The sequence below is a fragment of the Fundulus heteroclitus genome, unplaced genomic scaffold (genome assembly GCF_011125445.2).
Source record: "Fundulus heteroclitus isolate FHET01 unplaced genomic scaffold, MU-UCD_Fhet_4.1 scaffold_82, whole genome shotgun sequence".
NCBI classification, from domain to species: Eukaryota; Metazoa; Chordata; class Actinopteri; order Cyprinodontiformes; family Fundulidae; genus Fundulus; species Fundulus heteroclitus.
In genome coordinates, this window is record NW_023397274.1 from 643,174 (window position 1) to 663,188 (window position 20,015).

General features: G+C 40.5%; 1 protein-coding gene across 3 annotated transcripts in view; it reads right to left on the reverse strand.

Moving 5' to 3' along the window:
• Window positions 1-20,015, reverse strand: part of unc5c (unc-5 netrin receptor C) — a 181,407-nt gene that overhangs the window by 66,240 nt on the left and 95,152 nt on the right. For all 3 annotated transcript variants that reach the window (XM_036134443.1, XM_021319809.2, XM_021319808.2), the window contains exons 2-3: window positions 16,209-16,439; window positions 3,672-3,815 (exon numbers count right to left, since the gene is read on the reverse strand). In XM_036134443.1, coding sequence (XP_035990336.1) covers window positions 3,672-3,815; window positions 16,209-16,439 — 375 coding nt within the window. The remainder of the gene's footprint in view (window positions 1-3,671; window positions 3,816-16,208; window positions 16,440-20,015) is intronic.

Consider the following 20,015-nt stretch of genomic DNA (forward strand, 5'->3'; position numbering starts at 1 on the left):
AAGGGGAGCATCAGAAGAATTTTTTTAAAGACTTGCCACAGATTCTCACATAGATTTTATTTTCGGTCTTTGACTAGGCCATTCTAACACGTGGGGGGGGGGGTTAGTGTTAGGCTTACATTTTGATCTAAACCACTTTCATTGCAGCTCTGGTCAACTCTGTGACAGGCCAGGCTTTTGTAGCCTCTCATCAGATTTTCCTTCAGGACTGACATGTATAAAACTCAGTCCATCCTTTCACCAAACATCAGCATCATCCCTGTATCTGCTGAAGAAAAGCTTCCCCACAGTATGATGCTGCCACCACCATGTCAGCTGAAAAGCGTATCTTACTCTACATATTTGCTGTGTCCAATGCCTGACTACTGTCAAACTGAAAATGGGAAATCTTTTGGCTTTCTTCTTGCCACTGATTCATAAGTGCAAGATTTAAGGACTGTGTGACTGAAAGTTGCTTTTTGACAATATTCTTTCACCTGATTTGTGGTCCTCTGCAGCTCCTCCGGAGCAGCTTCTCGTCCATTTAAAGCTCTCCTTACCCCGGCCTGTCTGTTTACGCAGATAGCTCATGTCTTGGTAGTTTGCAGTTGTGTCATATAATTTTGGATGATGGAGTGAACAGTTTTCTGTGAGCTGTCCAACACTTGAGATATCAGTTTATAACGAAACTCCAGTTTAACCTTTATCCATAACTTTATCTCTACCATGCGTGGTTTGGTCCTTGATGCAGTTTGTTCACATCACCAAATGAAACCAAACACAGATGTGTATTTACTAAGGGCATGACTTCTGTTTGCAATTACTTGCAATGAATTGTATTTCTATGAAAACGTTCGAAATGTTTTGAAATGTATCAATGTGTCTGTTTTCTTCCACTTCACAGTTATTTGCTATTTTGCGTCGGTGTCTCATATAAAATCCCAATAAAATACGCGGTTATAACACCTCAAAGTGGTTAAATGTTCAAGCGGTATGGGCACTCCTGCAAAGCGCTGTAAACACTTGATAAAGGTTTCTTGCGTGTGGATTTTGGTTGTTCCTCCAGTCTGCGGCCCGGTGACGGGGTTTACAATAGGCTGAGTCAGCATTCCTGTGTGGAGTCCCACCGTTTTTCTCCTCTGCACACAAACACTTCAAACCTCACAGCTTCACAGAACGAGGCACATATGACTAGCATTACCTTAAGTGGAAGTGTTTGGCTACTTGTCTTGCTAAATTACGCCGACCTCACACTTCAGTCAGGGTTTCTTTCCCCACTAAGAAAATCATTTGCAGCTAGAAGGAGTCAAGATTAGGAGTAACAGAGAACAGATTCAACATAAGAATGTAGCAATGAAATGTTGGTCATCAGGTTTTACCTGGAATTAAAAAAAATACAAGTCTGCACACAAAAAAGACATTACCCTTTAAGATGTTCTAGAAAAATGACCCCCCTGTAGACTTTTAATTAAATTCTGTTGATCTGATTATACATTTTTTTCATTTGGTAGGCAATTCCTGCTCCCCAAAATTGGAGACCAACTAAAGCAACGTATTTTGGCTACATGAAAGAGGAAAAAAAAGTAGCAGCACAACTCTTTTACACTCCCAACAAGTTCTTGCTAAATGTCTTTTTCCGACATCAGCCTGTTTGCAAGCCTAAAAGCTCTGTCTTTAACATGGCAACCTTTTTGCACAGCAGCACTTGCTCCGACTCGCTATCTGATTAAACTGCATATGTTTAGATGATGGCAGAGGAGAGAAAAACAACCCCGGTTTCCATTAGCCTAACGGGATGGAGTCTGGCTCTAACAAGAAGCCCGCCCGAAGAGAAAGCCCACTAGAGGAGCTAATCCATTCAGCAGAAGCTAATGGGAGGGGAAGAGGGGTCCATTGTGATTTGAGGGATGGGTTAGCGCTGGCAGGCCGCTCATCACGGGTGATTATAGGAGGTGGAGCAGCGGGAACGAGCTCGGCGGGAGACTGGGAAGCGTGTTTCTCGATTCGCCAGGCTAGTGTTATAGAAGCGGTAATAAGGGCTGCTGTTGCTTGAACTACGGAGAATGCAACAAATTTAGGGGGAAACTGTGAGGGAAATGAGGGCAAACAGCAGGTGAGAGACACTTAGTAGGTGTATGACGGTTTAAAGATGAAGAAAAGAATTAAAATGGTTGGAATTGAGAAAGAAAGGGAAGGAAATGCTAACTAAGTATAAACTGTCTGATTTAAGTGAAAACCACAGATGTTGACTCTTTACTGCGCCATCTGTTTCAACGTGGCGGAGATGAATTCATTTTTACAGAGGAATTGAGATGCCAGCTAAACTGTGGTAAGAAGGCCAGAAATGACCCAAGAATTAAATAGGTATATATATATATATAAGATAAAATAAGATAAAATAATCCATGGCTGAATTGTCATAGAATATCTTAACATAAAACCAGTTCATCCATATTTTGTTTCCGTCCATCTACATTAAAGTAGTTTTGTGTTGGGGGGGTAAAAAAAACTGTGAACCAATGAGAAATTCTTGTGTGATGTCTGGCAGCTACCTGGTACCAGGGTTTCTGCATTCCTGTTTTCATAAATAACAAGATCCTAAGATCAGAAAGTGAATGTAATAAACCAATCATATTTGGATACAAAGCAAGTGGGTGTCTCCTTGACAGGCTCTTGCTGACTTGATGTAGGAGGCATTAATTCAAGCCTTTTGCCAGCAGGAAGAATGGCAACAGATGGATACAATACTTATATATTAATATATGACAGGGTAATTAGTACTGTAATGCTGTTTCAAAGCATCTTTAGGTGACGATTAACGTATTGAAGAAACACGGATGGATTTTAGACAAATTCATCCAAAGGGACCAAATCAAGGATTTTGTTGATGATTGGAGAGTGAAAACTGTTTGTTTTCTCCTGCTTTTGACTACAGAGTTGAAAAAACAGGCAGGCTACGGCACTGCAATATGTATCGAATGAAAAGCTAAAATCCTGTTGGCCAGAAGGAGAAGAAGGAGCAAACGTCTGCAGGAAACGTCTCGGAACCAGAAAATGAATGACAGCTAGTCGGGAGGTGCAACCATCTCACTGATACTGCAAAAAAAAAAGATGTGCCCTCAGGTGGCGTTTAGACGACGCATGAGCACTTGTGTTGCATAATATTTGTTGTGTTGCGAAAAAAAAGGCTGCCTTGATGTCGCAACTCTGCTTAGCAAAAAACTCTGTTTACCGCATCGCAGTCTTCTGGGGTTTCATTACTTTTCAGATTCTCACCAGAACATCCTTTGGGGAAGGGCTTAAAATGAGCCTAAACTTCAGGGCCGGCGCAGAATGTTTCTCATTACTTGAAAACAATTGTGCTGTGCTTTCCAGAAGGAGGACAAACACAGAGTCAGGGAACAAATGAGGGCCATGCAGGAGGAAGAAAAAGGGGGACGCTGACATAAATAAGCGCCATATAGACCCTCTACTGTGTATAAACACAGCTTTGGCTCTTTGCTTTTTTCGCTCTTCTTCTCCACTATTATGCAGGGGCGTTGCAATGAAACCAATTCAGATTCTCTAAACCTTCTGTTGACATCAAATCTAAATATCAACAGCTTGTCGGACATCAACTGTCTGGCAGGCTCAGGGTTTTGTTTAGAGACGACCGCGGAGATGAGGGAGTAGATAATAACAGACAAACTCACAGGCGATGCGGACGTGGGCTTTGCGGCTCTTGGTGGTCCCAGCGGAGCTCCAGGCCACACACTGACACCAGAAGTCCTCCGGCCCAAACAACTCCTCCACCTGCTGCCGGGTGATCTCGATGCTGGCCTCTCTCACGACCAGGCCTGTGGAGACAACAGAGCGGGCTTAAAGAGAAGAAACACATCGACTCGACCTTAAAAGATTCATAAATCATATATCACAAATCGGCTGGCATCAGACAGACGTCTTTTTTGTGGTCAGTCTGGGCTGATTAGACAAGCACCAGCATTAGACACTGAGCTGTTTTGGTCTGGGGCCCTGCGGGGGCGGCTTCTCGACGTTACAGCTAACACAATCCTGTTTGCTAACTCTTCTGATTAAGGCTCATTTGGATGCCAGGACCCAAACAAACAAACCGTCCCCAGAACAGACGCCTCTACCCACAGCTGCCACTCCACAGAGGACTGTGCTGCTGCCACAGTCTGCCTACATCTGTGTTTCCATCCATATTTCCACGTAAGCCTATGGATATCGTACGTTCCAGAACCTTCATGGAGGATATCAGTGCTTTTCAATCCATTTCAGCCCTTAACAAATCATGTCTACATGAGTCAATGGTATATTAAGGGAACATACACTAAATTCCAGACATTTATGGTTAAAAAGGGAAGTTTATATGTGTTCCCTTTTGCTCTAGTTGGATGCTTTTCAGCTTCAGCAGAGCTTGAATTTTGCATGCATCAAAGCAGGAAGCTCATATTCCAATGTGCTGCTACGAGACTTTTTTTTTTTTATATAATTTTTTCTTACGCCTCATCCCCCGGACGTTCTACATATTAAGTTTAGATATGGAAGTTGAGCAACGTGTTGGAAATAAGCTGATGTAATTTTTTTGAAGGGGTTATGCTTATAGTCAGCTTTGAGGTAATGTTGGACTGCGATATTCTGATTTTCTCCCCACTGGGATCTTTTTTTTTTTTTTTTTTTTTTTTTTTACATTACATCACGACATCTTGGTCAATAACCATAGCCATCATTGATGGTATAATAATGATAGAAAATGCCCTATTAAGGAACAATGAGTTCATTATTCCTTTAATTTTGTGGATCACTTGCTCCACTGAAGGTTTCCTAATTAGATAAAAAAATAAATAAATAAGGAAAAAGACTCTGCATCTGTTGTAGCAAATCTAATTCCATCCCTGCTGAGTTGTGGAACATACTGCTGCGGTGTGCATTGCTTTTAAACTATTCCTTCCACTGAGAGATTTAGTGTGTTTTTGTGGTTGTCAAAGATACATAGAAATATTGCAAAAAGTGACATTTGGCATCAGAGCATAAGGATGGAAGACAGAGGAGTTACGTTTTAGACTTTTGGAAAGCTAAACAGATGAATTAACCTTGTGTTTTAGTATGAGACTGGCTTGATTTTCTAGTTTTTTAAAGGTAATTTTTTTTTATCTTTTCATTTTACTCCGACTTGCTGTTTGCCCAGGTTTAGCCTCCAAAACCAGCATCGTCAACCCATCTCAGTTAACATTAGACATGACTTCAACTTGGTGGAGGTTAGGAAAAGACTAGCTGATCTGGAGTTTGTCGAGTTTGAATTTATTCTTCAACCACAAAATAGATATTTCCATAACAAATACACAAAAGCAATCAAAAAAGGCTAACTAAAAAAAAGGGCAGACACAAAAGCTGATCTGCCCCACTAAAATTTGCAGTACTTTGCAATATGTCTTTAATATTAAAGAAAAGAAAATACATCTTCATGTATACCTATACAAACAAATTAACTGATGTAGTGCTGATAAGCACCGTAAGAGTTGGCTTAAAAAAAAAATCGGTTTTAAAATTCAAGAACTTGGTGTGCTCCGGGGCAAATGATAATGGCTACTTATGCAAGATTTCGTTCAGTCTGAGTCAGTGAAAGAGGACTGACTCAGCTATGCTTTATGCACAGTAGACCCTACAAATCGATGATCTAGCTGTTACAGTGATTTTGAAATTTATGTTATTATTAGGATTAAATAAAACAAAACTGTCTGGTCCAAAGGCGGTCTAAGGATTTAAAATAAAACATTTATATAGTCCACACAAAAGTCTGGGACCAATGAAAAAAATCTGTATGTGTTTCACTCTCACAAATAACAACAAACATTGTGCCATCCGGTGTTGCGTTCATTCTACAGCAAATACTGGCTTTGTTATTGCCGGTAGTAGCATCCTTAAACTCTTCTAACGTTTGTCTGCACATGCCCAGTGTTTCTTGCGTGTTTCTGTGGCAGCGTCACTGTGGCAGCACCTCCAATGGGCCTGGCATACCTACTACGGTGTTTACAGTGATGCCGCTACTGCTCATGCCAACGCACATTTTCTCTGAGTCGTTTATGAAAATTTGCCGTGTTCGTCTTAGTGTGAACACTCCTCAATTTTTATTAATTTATTTATTTTCTGCTAAACCTGGTCTCAGACTTCAAGTAATCACCTAAACCAATTCTGTACTGTCAAAACTGTCACTTTTAAATCTGATATCTATCAAATATAGTCAGTACAACGTCTTGGCTAATCTAAAAAACAATTTTACATATAATAATGCTCACTGGGTGCTCCTAAGTATTTACTATATGGAGATGTTTGAGGACCATTCCCCCCTTGACAACTTAAAACCTGTAAACAACAAAGGAATTAAAAAGATGTCATTATGTACTGTAAATAACAGACATTTCTTAAATTAATAATTATTAATAACTTACTCATTTGACAGCTACTGAACATGCTGACAGAATTAACAGGATTACTACAAATGATTGTTCTTTGAAATCTTCTCATTTCTCTCATTAAAGAAAAGCTTTCAACCAACAATAACTGGTCCTGTGAAAAATAAATCCAAACAAAACGTATCAATGAAAACAATACAAAGTTACCAGATTTCTGTCGTTATGCCTTACAACAGAAGAAGGACTATAATTCATGCCTTTTGTTGACACTTTTTATTGAAGCTAAAGATTTATTGGTTCTCCTAAAAAAAGACCATGCAATTTTTTTTTTTACCTCAGGTGATAATTGTGATTAAATGTGTTCAGGTCATGATAGAGATTTATTTTTATCCTCTTAGCTACCTTAGCAGAAAACCGACTTGTCAATAGGACATCTTTTTGGCCTTGAACTGCAGTAACACATTACAGACTTATCTGTGTCCCTATCTGCATCCATTCTGTAATTTAATCTTTTCTTGCAATCTAATTCATTACAGAGTTATTCAGCGCCAAGTCAACCAAGAAGGACTCATATAAGACACATTGAGAATCTAAATTTACAGCAAGGAGGGATCAAGGCAATTTAAAAACCACATTACAGGTTCCAAGTTGGTTGAATGACGGCATTAGCTGCACGACATCTGCTATAACCATCTTGATGCTCCTAGATCTAAATCATAAATGTTATTCTACTGTAATTTGACTGGTTTAAACAGAAAATGATTACAGGATATTTTTACTTTCTTAAAATCCATTAAAGACTGCATAAAATATGACAACCCAGGGAAAAAAAGTAGTGTTGACAATATCAGTGAAGTACATGTAAGCTCCTCCTATGGATGAATAGACTCTAGTTAAAAGGGTTTGGCTGTACAAGTAGGTTTATATAAAAAGTGTCAGAAGTTCTGGCTGAATGGAAAATGCAATAAGAGCAAATGGTTAAAAAATGAACATGCCATTTTATTTCAGGTTCAGCGCATTAACACAGCCTCCTTGTTCCAGCAGACACACACCAGGCACATTGACATCCAACGCACCAGCTTAGCCCTCATGTAAAATTTAAGCAATGCGCCGACAGGCAGGGGAGCAGCCATGTCTGGTGTGTCACCATTTGCTCCTGCGTTTTTTTTTTTTTCCACACGCGTGTGCCACAGTAAGGAAGGAAGTACTGTTGCATGCTAATGTGCTTGCCTGTGAGGATGTTTTGTTTAGTTTGATAATGTCAAGGATGAATGTTGTGCATTGGGAGAGTCTCTGCACAGCAAAGGGAGAAATCAACAGCAGTGAAAATAATTGTACTCTCAGAATGTTTGAAATCTGCTCAGGGAGAAGTCGTCATTTTGTCGTTAATTGCATTTTAAGCATTTATAGAGATGAGTAACATGTTTGTTTTTCAAATACACTTTAAAAAGCAACCGCAGAACGCTGAAGTATAATGCTGTGGGGAAACTATTTGCCATCTTACAGATTTCTGCTGTTTTTGCATGTTTCTTACATTGAAATGTTTGACGTTATGAAACAGATACTAATATATGGCAAAGATGACTGGAATAAACACATAAAGTACTTTTCGATGCTAATTTTATATATTAGCAGTTCTATATCATATTTTTTAAGCCTTCCAAAGACAATTATGGGCATATATACATGATGGAATATTGCCTTTAGCACTATGGAGTATTAATTTGTTATGAAATATCAGTTGATTTCTGGTGTTGTTTTTTCTAACTGTTAAAGAAAGACGCTTGCCTTCACTGCAACGCTGCCTCTCTTTATGTAGGGTTGCCCTAGAGCCGCTGCAGCATGGTATAAATAAAGGGCAGTTCCTGTGCAGATTAGGTGCCATTTTTCTCAACTTTGAGCAGAAATGGTCGCGCTGTGCCTCACATCACCACTCACTGGGTGTGTTGTTTACTGGGGCTGGGGCAGTGTGGAGAAGGCAGGTACTTCCTGGAGGGGGCGGGTAATGACCGCTCTACGGGCTGCTACTCAGAGACCTGAATTCACGAAGACTACTCAGACATCCATGAATCACCACTTTGGCCATGATTATGATGCAGGAACAGCATCATAACAGTAAAAAAAAAAATGGTTAATTTTCCATGCCATAGTCCCTTGAAGGGATAAAATCTTTCCATAACAACCTTGGCTGTTTGCTAAAATGTAACTGGTTCCCTTTGTTAAATCAGAAATTAAATTATGCTAGTTCAGGCACTTGAGCTGTGCTGTTCCTTGACATGAGATCTTTAATACACTCTGGACTATATATCAAGCATACAACAATGCTAACAATTTGGGTGGTCTGTTTAGGTTGGTATGCATTCTGCTTCACTCTGTATATTATGTACTGCTGTTGCTGCCAGATTCTGCTTTGTTCTCTTCAGCCCCTCCACCATCCCAACACCCCTCGTGCACTTTGAGGTCAGAGACCTTCTTCTCACTTCCTGATGTGTTGAAGACATATTCGGGGGGAGTAGAGTTATACTCATCAATCCAAGCCATTCCAAGCAGCACTGCAATGGAGTGATGAGATCGGAGCTCTACTGGCTTTATTGGCTAATAAAGATTTCTTTAAGTATTTGCATGCAAGTTGTCTGACTGAACTGGGACTAACCACATTTCAGTTTCATTTTACCAGCCGCATCCAGATCTGATTTCTGCCCGACCCATAGACTCAAGAAATCCCTTTAATACTACCTGTCTGAAAAAACCAAGTGGTCTAAAAGATCTCGGAAAGCAACATAACATGCCCCCCTCTAAAGAAATTTAAGAACAGATGAGAAACAAAGTCATTGACACCCATCTGTCTGGAAAACTTTACAAAGCCATTTACAAGGGTGTGAGAAACTAGTAAATCACAGTGAAACGTATTGTCCATTAAATGGGGAAAAAATGGAATAGCTTTCTCAGGATGAGCCGAGCTACCAAAATTACTCCAGAAGTCCATCGGCGACTCACCTAAGAGGTAAAAAAAAGAACCGAGAATAACATTTAAAGATCTACAGGACTTGCCTCAGTTAAGTTCAGTGTTCATGATTCAATAAGAAGAAAGAAGCTTGACGAAATAAGGCATTTATGGGAGGGTTGCAAGCCCAGAACTACTGCTAAATTAAAGAACCAAAGGTGGAAATTGTTGGAGGGTGTGTTTGGACCTAAAACTAACACAGTATTTCAGAAAAAAAGACCATCATACGGAGGGCCCTCAGTCTGTGACCTTTAAGCTCAAGCACACCTGGGTTATTCAGTAGGACGGTCAAAGCACACTAGCAACTCCACCCTGAATGTCTGAAAAACTGAAGGTTTTTTTTAGTGGCCTAATCAAAAGCTTGACTCAAATCTGACGGAGATGTAATGATGGTGATCGTTCCCATAAAGAGTGAAATGCCGGTTATCAGATGTAGGGGGCAGTTACCAGATGCCAGGTTGGTTTGTACACTCTGGTTATCTTCGTCTATGATAATCTTAAACATAAAAATCTAAAAAAAAATAAAGATTCTGTAAGGGGTTAAATACTTTGCACAGCGCTGTGAATCTGATGTCATCTTGACTTTATGTTGTATATCAATATAATTAGGAACGCTACACATGGCATGGCATTAAATTTACAATAATGAGGGCCAAAGTGAGTGTGAACCCCCAGCAGGGCTAATGATGAGGGGCTGTTTCACACAACTACAGCCATCAGCCTCCATTCATAGCTGGCTGACACAGGACCCTCTATTTAAAATGATTCATTATTAATGCGGCTATAAATGTGAGCTAGCCTTGCTCGTCAGCGCTAGCACCGGCCAACATTATTGATCAGACGAGTCAGAAAGAGGAGGAAGCATCGGTCAATGAGGATGAGCAGAAGCAGGAGGGAGGAGTAAGTGTGCTGATTATCGGTCCAGATGAAGAGGACTCCCGTTTGATCATCCACCTCATTTCTCAGAGGAAGTGACAAGCTGTCTCTGGTGTGTATTAAACGAGCTGCTTGAAATTAATTTACCGCTCATTTGCCCGGATCAATGCTCGTTTTGCTCAAAAGAGACTAAAACCTGCCCTCAACACCAGGAGGTAAACGTTACAGCACTGTGACAATCAAAAGTGTCAAAAGCAACTTTGTTTTACGTTCTCACCACTGATTAAGTTTCCCATCCAACAAAGTGTTTTTCCACGTGAAACACATAGTAGGAGATAGCTCTATATATATATATATATATGGGGAGAGAAACTTCCCTATAGGTAGAGCTTCAGAACCTGAACAGCTCCACCACCGACTCACAGCAGCAATATATTCTGTCAGACGTGCAAATTCACCAACTTACTTGTGTTTTTTTATTCTGTTTTTCTTTCCAATATTTTACTGTATATATTGCCTTCTGAAAAACAATGCCATAATAAGCATTGAATAATACAGTTTATCACAGTATCTATTTCAAATACTGAGGAAAATTCTCTAAATCTATCAGACTGTGGGGACATTAAATTATCCACAGCCAACTTCAGGTGACATGACAGATTTAAGTTAGTCCAATTTAAAATGTCAATTATTTTTTTCTGGTGAACTATTTCTTCTGTTGATTTAGAGATCCGTTTGGATTTACCGTGAAGCTAAAATAATTAAATCCCCCTTTTTCTTTAGCCTGCTAACAGACGTTCAAGGGTCTTGGATCAAAAATGACCTGAATTTGAACCTTTTCATCCCACCCTTAGTAAAACCTCACTTCTGTCAAAGGAAAAGTAACCCCAGAGGATGGCACTGTCACCATTGTGTTTCATTGGAGATAAGGTCATCTTTTGGTGATGTATATTGTTGTTTTTCTCCAAATATACATTTCTGAATTCTTTCACAAAAGAATATTGGACTATAACAGATTTTCCAACAAGGATCTGGGAGATTTTAGCCAGGCCTGTTTACTTTCAATCATTTTCCATAGTCTGAATAGAGAGTACAGGACACTGCTGCCACATGTACAACACAACCAGCACTTGGCAGAGGCTTCTGCAGCTATTTTAGAGTTTTAGTTGGGCTCTTGGCAGCCACCCTGACAATGGATTTTGTGTAACCTTCTCCTGACTTATGTCTTTGTACATTCGGATCCTTTGGAGCCTCTCTGGAAACTATGGCTTTAGTTAAAGGCTGCAAATGAGCAAATGTCAGAAAAAAGCCGGCAAGAAAAGTTAAACTTTAATTAAAAGGTGGGAACTTTAAAAGACTAAGAGATGAAACGCAATCAAAAGGTGCTACAACCAGAAGTATTACTTTAAGGAGGTGCACATTAATGCAGCAAAGCTATTGCTATTTTCTTGCTTTTTACATTTTCTCCAACCATTTATTTGCTTATTTATCAGCTGGATTGCACAGGGTAAATATCTCATTAAAGGCAGGAAAGGTTTTGAACGGCACAATCATGGTCATATTGCCTCACAACACAAAAACCTAGACTTTTAACAGGGCTGTGAAAGCTTTTGAACATCACTGTATATGAGTTTTTTAAGCAAAGATGAATGATCAACAGACTGGGTAGTCTGAATCGAGTCACAGATTTCAGATGGCACTGCAAGTACTGAGGGTTTTTTTATGTGCTAGTTTGCTGTTTTCATGATAGAAAGACTTTTCCATGTGCATGTAATTTGTTGTGTGGCCTTTACGCTGCTTAGTGTTTCAACCTTCAAATGAAATAGATTAGATGTAAAATGTTTGACTCAATTACTTAAGCTAACATGCTGTCCACGCAGGCCAATTTCTGCAAAAACACTTACCTATTTCAATCACCACACACAGTGATAAATGCATAGGTTTTATCAAGGTGATGAAAAAGCTCATTGCAACCTCCAAGACCCTATCCCAATCCAGTAAAACCATTCAAGATTCAGGGGTGTGCTGGTAGTGCAGGGGTGGCGCGCGACGCATATGCAAAGCTTTAGTCCTTGATGCGGCCGTCCTGGGTACCTTAGCTGCATGTCTTCCCCCTCTCTCTCAGCCTCCCTTCGTGTCAGCCTACTTTCATTGAAGACTGCACAACAGTAAAAGTATCAAAGGTGTACCTGACAGGTAGGTTATATTTCTCATCTGGTGCTCATGCCCCCCTTTCCACTATGGGCAACTCTGCCCACATCCAAAACCTCCATTGCTGATGATCGAGCTTGTCAGGAGGGTGAATCTAAGCATCGACAACAGTCTGTTATCTGAAAATCTCTGTGATTTTCAAATAACAAAGTTGATGCATCAAGGTTATATCAGCGAGGTACAGAGGTGGGAGCGGGAGATAAAAGTTTACCAGCATCTGAGACGGAAAGGGAGGCAGTCACAAAACATAAGAGGCATTGTGTGCGTGCGGGGACGACTCCCAGGAACCCAGATGTTGATGTGATTTAGCTGATTATTCAATGCTACCAATACATTGAAATGTGGACGCAATCTATTGATAGTTGGCCAAGTATAAACAGGCAAATATGAAAACGGTATGACCTGAGGCAAAAATGGCTTCCATCTCAACAAGTAATCCTAATGGCTTAGCATATGTTGGGAATTCTTCTCATATTTGTGATTCTGTATAGCTGTCGTTGTCATGACGCTGGAGTCCAAATTTAACACCAGTCAGATGTTCCCCTGATGATTTTCGCACAGTGGATGGTAATCGAAACATCTGTGTGCTGAAGATGTTTGCACAGCTCTACACACAACGCTTGCATGAGAGTGTAAAACATCTGGATAAGTGCGCCGCGGATACAGCCAGAAGCCTAAAATGAACACCTGCGGTTTTTGTCTTTACTCTCTTGTACGCTTAATCTCGGTATCTGCGACTGTGCTATTTGCATAAGCTCATCAGTTCTCTCCAATATGACAGCGAGACAGAATGAAGACAGAAGGGAAGGGAAGGAAAAAAAAAAGGGGAGCGATCCAGTTTCTTCAGGCTGTTATTAGTGGTATTGACCAAGCTTGCTGGTTTCTATCGGTGTTCCCTTTCTGTCAATTTGGAGAAATCAGAGAGCAAAAGAGTGGGTTGAGAGCAGCAAACACACATGTACCGCGCTCCTCTGGTGTACTGTGTGTTTTCTGTGCTTTGCAAGAGCATAAACGAATGAATATCTGTGCAGTAAATAGCCTGTGGATATGGCTATGTAGAGTGGGTGCCTGTATGATGTGTGGGCTGTTTTTCTTTGTTGATGCTTTTGGCATAAAACCTCCTGACACAAGGCTAGGAGCCATTGCTACCTTCTCCTTCTTCTTTTGTCATTATAACTAAAACACATGCTGCAATTTCTGCATTCATGTTAAAGCACAAAAGGTTGCAGAAATGGAAAAAAAAAATCTGTTTTTTCAATTATTCCTTTCAAAATCTGTGCCTGCTGATCAAATCCGTCCGTGCATTGCCCTAGTGCTGCAAAACTTTTGCTCTAACTTTTAACAGCTCGCTGTTGTGTTTAATAATAGGTTTTGTCATGTAGGTCAGGACCAACAGCAACTGTGAAGCGTGTTTTCACTGCACACCTTGATAAAAAACACCCTTTTTTGGTCCTCGAAGCGTGCCAACGTATGCGCTCGCAACCTTAAACGCTCGCACTGGACCAAAGGAGCGGTGTTCGGCGTGTGTCTGCGGGAGCTTGAAGGCGTGTGTGTGGCAAAACAGTGGGATGAAAAGGGTAAATGCAATGTGATTGGTACCTTTGGGCGACAGAAAGAACTCAATTTCAAATACAGGAGCTGAATGCGACCAATCAGCACTGGCTTGTTGTGTGTAATGGCTCTGGTGCCTTCAGGGGCTGAGCTCTGGAGAAAACAACCCTGCTGGAGATTCACTCCCTTCACTTCCCTTGGATGCTTCCTAATATATATATATATATATATATAGATATAGATATAGATATATAGATATAGATATATAGATAGATATAGATATAGATATAGATATAGATATATAGATAGATATAGATATAGATAGATAGATAGATAGATAGATAGATAGATAGATAGATAGATAGATAGATAGATAGATAGATAGATAGATAGATAGATAGATAGATAGATAGATAGATAGATAGATAGATTCATTTTATTTTTATTTATTTATTTATCTATGATTTTAATGTTAAAGACAATTTTAAAGACAGGCTTTATGATAGCTTAAGCATGTTCTGTACATGTGTTTTCAGAAGCCTGTTTGAGAACAAATGTAAATGTGGCAAATATAAAGCCACATGCCAATCGGTTTTTGCATTTATGATGACTGGTAACACCTGGGCCAAATCCAGCAGTATTTTCTTATTCTGCACCTCAAAAAAGTTTTTAAAAGTCCTCCCCAAACTTGAGGAATAAGAGCTGAAGTTTTAAACAGCAAGTAGAATCTAGGTCAGGTCCTGTTCTAATTTAAATGCTAAGGCCGGCAACACCATATGCATTTTATTTTACTGCCAGAGTGGATTGAAAGACCCCGTTAATATCCAATAATGCTAATAATAAAGGAAACTGTAAGACCAGATCCCAGCATTATGCACTCGTTGACAATATCTGAGGTATGTTTGGCCTTAGAACAAGGTTAGGACACTTTTTGAATGGTTAAACAGATAATTGTATTGAGCAGCAAAATGGTGTTACATGCTGGCTTTCTGCTTTGGCATACTCTGAATCAAAGTCATTGAAACTTCCTCTCTGGCTTTTCTTCTATGGTACTTAGAAATGAACATGCCTGTTGAAGCTTGAAAAGAAAGACGTTGCCCTTAGTGTGCAGTGGAGGGTTTTTGTGCAACTCTTAAAAAATATATATTTTTATACTTTAAGTATATAAGGTTGGGGGATTAGAAAACTTCAGATGGGCCTCTCTTGCTCATTAAAAATGTCTATCATTTTTAAACCCTTCAGGGCTGTATGGAAGAATATGGAAATCTTCTTATCATGGAAGGAGTTGGATGTCTAACTCATGGAAAGGCAACCAGTTGACCAGGTGGGATTGCACATAATGTGGTGTGCTTGGAAACAAAAACTTAAACCTAAAGCATTGATACTCTGAGGTAAGACAAGGCTGTGTTTTTGTTTGTTACTGGCTCCATAGAAACCTCTTGGTTGTTAGCAAGCAGTGCTGAAATCCTTTCATAAGGTCACGATCTTCATAGAACCTCAGATAAAAAAATATCTTGATTTCTACCTAATTCTAACCCAACAATTAGGCAATTTTGCTTAATAGGCACTCAGAATTATTCTATTTACATACATACCAAAGCGATAAACTTCAGAGGTTTTGGGTATGGCTGCACAAAATTACTGATATTAACTTCACCAGCTGTGACACAGCACTAACAAATACACACCCTGATGTCAGAGAGTTAAATATCTAGAAGGTGTGAGTTGGAATGGTTTAAATTTTGTTCAAAGGACAAGGACTCTGTATGACCTTTATCAAACCAATAACAACGAAGGAGCTTAACTATAAAAGTAAAAAGCTACAGCCCAGATGTGGGCTGTGTACCTTCTCCTTAGGTCTGAAACAGGTCACTCAAGGTGCTCTGGGTTTCTCCCATGAGCCAACACCTGTAGGTTTAATCTGTTCTTACAAATCTGTTAGAAATGTGTTTGATTGTCTATGTATCTGCTTTAGCTTTGTGTTCGGACCAATCCAAAGCCATCTGTTAGGGTGGATGTAAGTGCTACTTATAAAAGGTACTGTGAACAGAGAAAATATTACAAATACTGAGTCTGCATTGATATTAAACCCATTTTTGGTGCTTCAGGAGAGCCATTTCTTCAACCAATGACTTGCGCAACATGTGTCCTATGAATGTGAGGTTTTTACTGACCAGAGTTTTCGTCGACCCTCTCCTCCACGGTGTGCTCCTTTTGGTGCACCCACTCGCTGTTGCACTTGAAGTAGATCTGCGTGGCGGGCGTGGCCTTGCAGTACAGGTTAACTGGCTTGTTCTTCACTATGTAGGCCTCCTCCGGTTCCATCAGAAACACTGGAAGCGGCTCGGGGGGATCCGACGGGAACGTTTCCGGCAGCTCACCCAGACCAATGAAGTCATCGTCAACTGAAAAGAGAAAAAAAAAAAAACTCTGTCACATGATGGGAGAAGGAGAGACGGAGTTTAGGAAATAGCGAATAGGGACAGAAAGTAAAGATGGATAAAACAAGGATAGTTCAGAAAGAATTATAAAGAGGCAACAGACAGTGGGAATTGTATTCCAACCAGTCTTTGGATGAGATAATCCACTTCGCAGAGCACACACAGTGAAATCCCTATCATTTGATATTTTGGAATGTTTACACAAGTGTGTTTTAGAGCACAGGAAATTCTGGGATTCCTCTCAGGCCAATAAGCCTGCGTGGATTTGGAGAAATTCGCCCTCCCTTGGTCGAACCACAACCGGCGACTGCTGAGCAATGAAAGAGCAGTGGCGGCAGCCAGGGCCAATAACGAGAAACAGAGTTTGTAGGTTGACTCCGAGGGACTAAAGTTATAAGCTCTTCCAGCTATGCCTCCAATTTTCTCTCGTCTTCTCCCTCTTTGTCACTCTTTGCCACGCATACACACAAACAGCAGCTCGCGCAGACAACCCGGATGCAGGCAGCACATCTAATGACCTCGGGCTTTTGGCCCAGTTTGTGCCATGTGCCATTCCTCAGATACTTCTGCAGTAGACAGATACGCTTCCCTGTAATTACAAGTCTCTTTCATCTCTGTGTCTTAAATCACAAATGCTCAGCTGCATGTGCATCGCGCGCACAAGTGCACAAACACACGGAGACACGCTCACAGTGTTACGAGCACACGGGCATCCACGCACGCACAAACGCATGCACACACGCCCTAGTGAGCCCGGCTAACTTTCTAACTCTTTGAAGAAAGCAGGACAAGGCCTACTCGCCACCCTATTTGTCACCTCCAGAACTGTTCTATTCTTACCATTGAACCGGTAGACATCAATTATTCACGAGCGTGAAAGAAAGAAGGCAAGAGTAATAGAGACAGAGACAGAGTGGGAAACAGAAGGAAGGAAGGAACGCTGAGAGCAGCTAAGCTAGACAGACATAGATTGATACGTAGGAATGGAGCTGGGCAGACAGACAGAAGCGTAAGCGCAGGAGGACATGAGCAGGAAGGCAGACTGTTCGGATAACAATAGAGTATATCGGCCCCATCAGTAATTCTTCCATGGCCTTCCATCTATCTGCCTCCCTGACCTGTGTGGACATGATGGAGCCTTGTTGTCTGACAGAAGTTGCCTCGTGAATGCTTTTGGGAGCACTAAATAACGTCTCGACAGAGGAGATATCTCCCCGTGATGTTGCCCTAATGTTATCTCTCCCTCCATACCTGCCAGCGGACCGAGGCTGATTGCTAGGAAATGAAAGTGCAGGAAGAGCCAATCAGAAGATGACCAAAGTGAACCTCGCTGCGGTGGAAAAGGGGGCTCGTCTGTGTGCTTCCACGGCGTCTTGCAAAAGTATTCATTACCCTGAAACCTTTTCACCTTTTGTCACGTTGGGTGTTATATTGGGATTTTACAAAAACACAAAGTAGTGTGTAATTGTGACTTTAAAAGGTCAAGAGTACATATTATGTTATTCCGACCTCTCTGAGTAATGTCTAAAAACTGCAGCTGCACATTTTCTGGGTGTGACTCAGAAAATGTGCAGCAGCTTTTTACATCCACAGACTGAAATTTGTATCCATTCCTCTTTGAAAAATAGCTCAAGCTCAGGCACTTTTGATGGGGGAACATCCACTTTCAAGTCTTGCCATGACAGTGCAATCTGTCTCATGACTTTGACTAGGCCATTTTAACACATAAATGTGATTTAATCTAAACCAAAGGTCTGCAGCCTATGGCTCCTGTGTACATCTGGCTCTTGGACCCTCCTCGATGTATTGTAATAACTTACTTTTTGTTGTAATAACAAAAATCACAAGAAATTCTATATTAATGGACGATTTTAGCCGTTTTTCCTGCAGGGTTTTCAAGCACTATGTGCTTGATTTCAACAACGGAAAGAACACATGAATTTTAATGTTATTTTGATTCTTAAATTTCACAATAAACCTACAGCTATATTCACCACATTAGAACATGTTTTCTGATGAGGGTCCCTTTTCCGATTTAAAGTACTTTTTGAAAATAAAAACGTCAAGCCGGTATTAAGCACAAGTTCCATGAACCGTATATTTCTGTATTTTCCATTGGTCTGATGTAATATTCTAATCTTAAATGTTGTATTTTCACTATCTGTAAACTGAAACTGATCATGTTAACAGAAATAAAGGCTTTAAAGCATCAGTCTGTGTGTTATTAACCTATATAAAGTTTCACTTAAGGCTGGTTCACACGGCAGGATTTTTAGCCCGATTTTCACCCCGATCTCCCCGTTTCTTAAAATAATCTTAAGAGAATATCCTGCCATGTGTGATGTGTTAGGAGCAATCTGGTCTGCTCAGTTGAACGTCGGGACCACTCCAGTCTCAAATTGGAGATATTCAGCATGTTGGATTGTCTTGCCCCGATATCCTACCGTGTGTGGTGTCCCCCGTAGATAAACGAGCATGCTTCCTGTTGAATCAGAAAGCAAGGTGAGGGATTACCCGAGAGAGAAAAAAAACAACAAATCGCCTCCATTTCATAGTGCAGCAAGCGTAGAGCTCACATTGTCTCCGCTTCTTTAACCGACGCGTTTTCTTTTTGGTATGTTCTTTCTCCGTTTAGTCCACGCACTATCACCATTATTTTTCCTAGTCGTCTATGTTTATCTACTCTGAACTCACGTTTGATCTTGAGAGGATTCGCAAGATTACCCGTCTGACAATTGAATGATCTTAAGTGAAATCTCTTCCTGTGGTGTGTGTCTAGCTTGCCGTCCGACCAGAAGCCGCACACTGTACGAGCAAACCTGTTTTATCTACACTTTTTTACCGTTACGTGTGGTGTCTCTTAAAATCAGCCGACTATTTTAAAATCCTGCCGTGTCAACCCGCCTTTAGTGAATTGAGTTACTGAAATAAATGAACGTTTCAATAATATTCCGATTTACTGAATGGGACATTTTACACTGTGTTTGTAAAACTTTTCCCTCCAAGGGTCAAGTAAGCTTGGTTGCTTTACACAACTTGCATTTTGAAGGAGTCCAAAATGGCTTCTTGTATTGTAAAGATTGCTGGACCAGAATATCCACAGCATGATGCTGCCTCCACTAGGTTCCACCACAGAGGTGTTGTGTTCAGGGCGACGTGCCGTGTTAGTTTTCTGTCATGCATTTTACATGAATAATTCAATATTGGTCTCATTTGACCATATTTTCTAAAATCTGAGGCCTTCACAGAACAACTGGATTTACACAGAGAATAATGCCATTATGTAAGTTTTTCAATTCAAGAGGTATTGGAACAACATAGAAATAACCTTTATTGTCCCTCAATGGGGAATTTTTTAAACATATTGAAAGTTTTCCATCAAGAAAGGAAGTTTGATACTTTTCCCCTCCTTTCAATCTTGTCTTGAACGGAGTGATGTCTTCATAAAGCTGAAGTCTTATTCAGCAGACCTTGGGTAAGTGTTTTCTTTTGTGCAACATAGTCCTCAGTCCACCCACACACTCAGCCAAAGGGACCCCG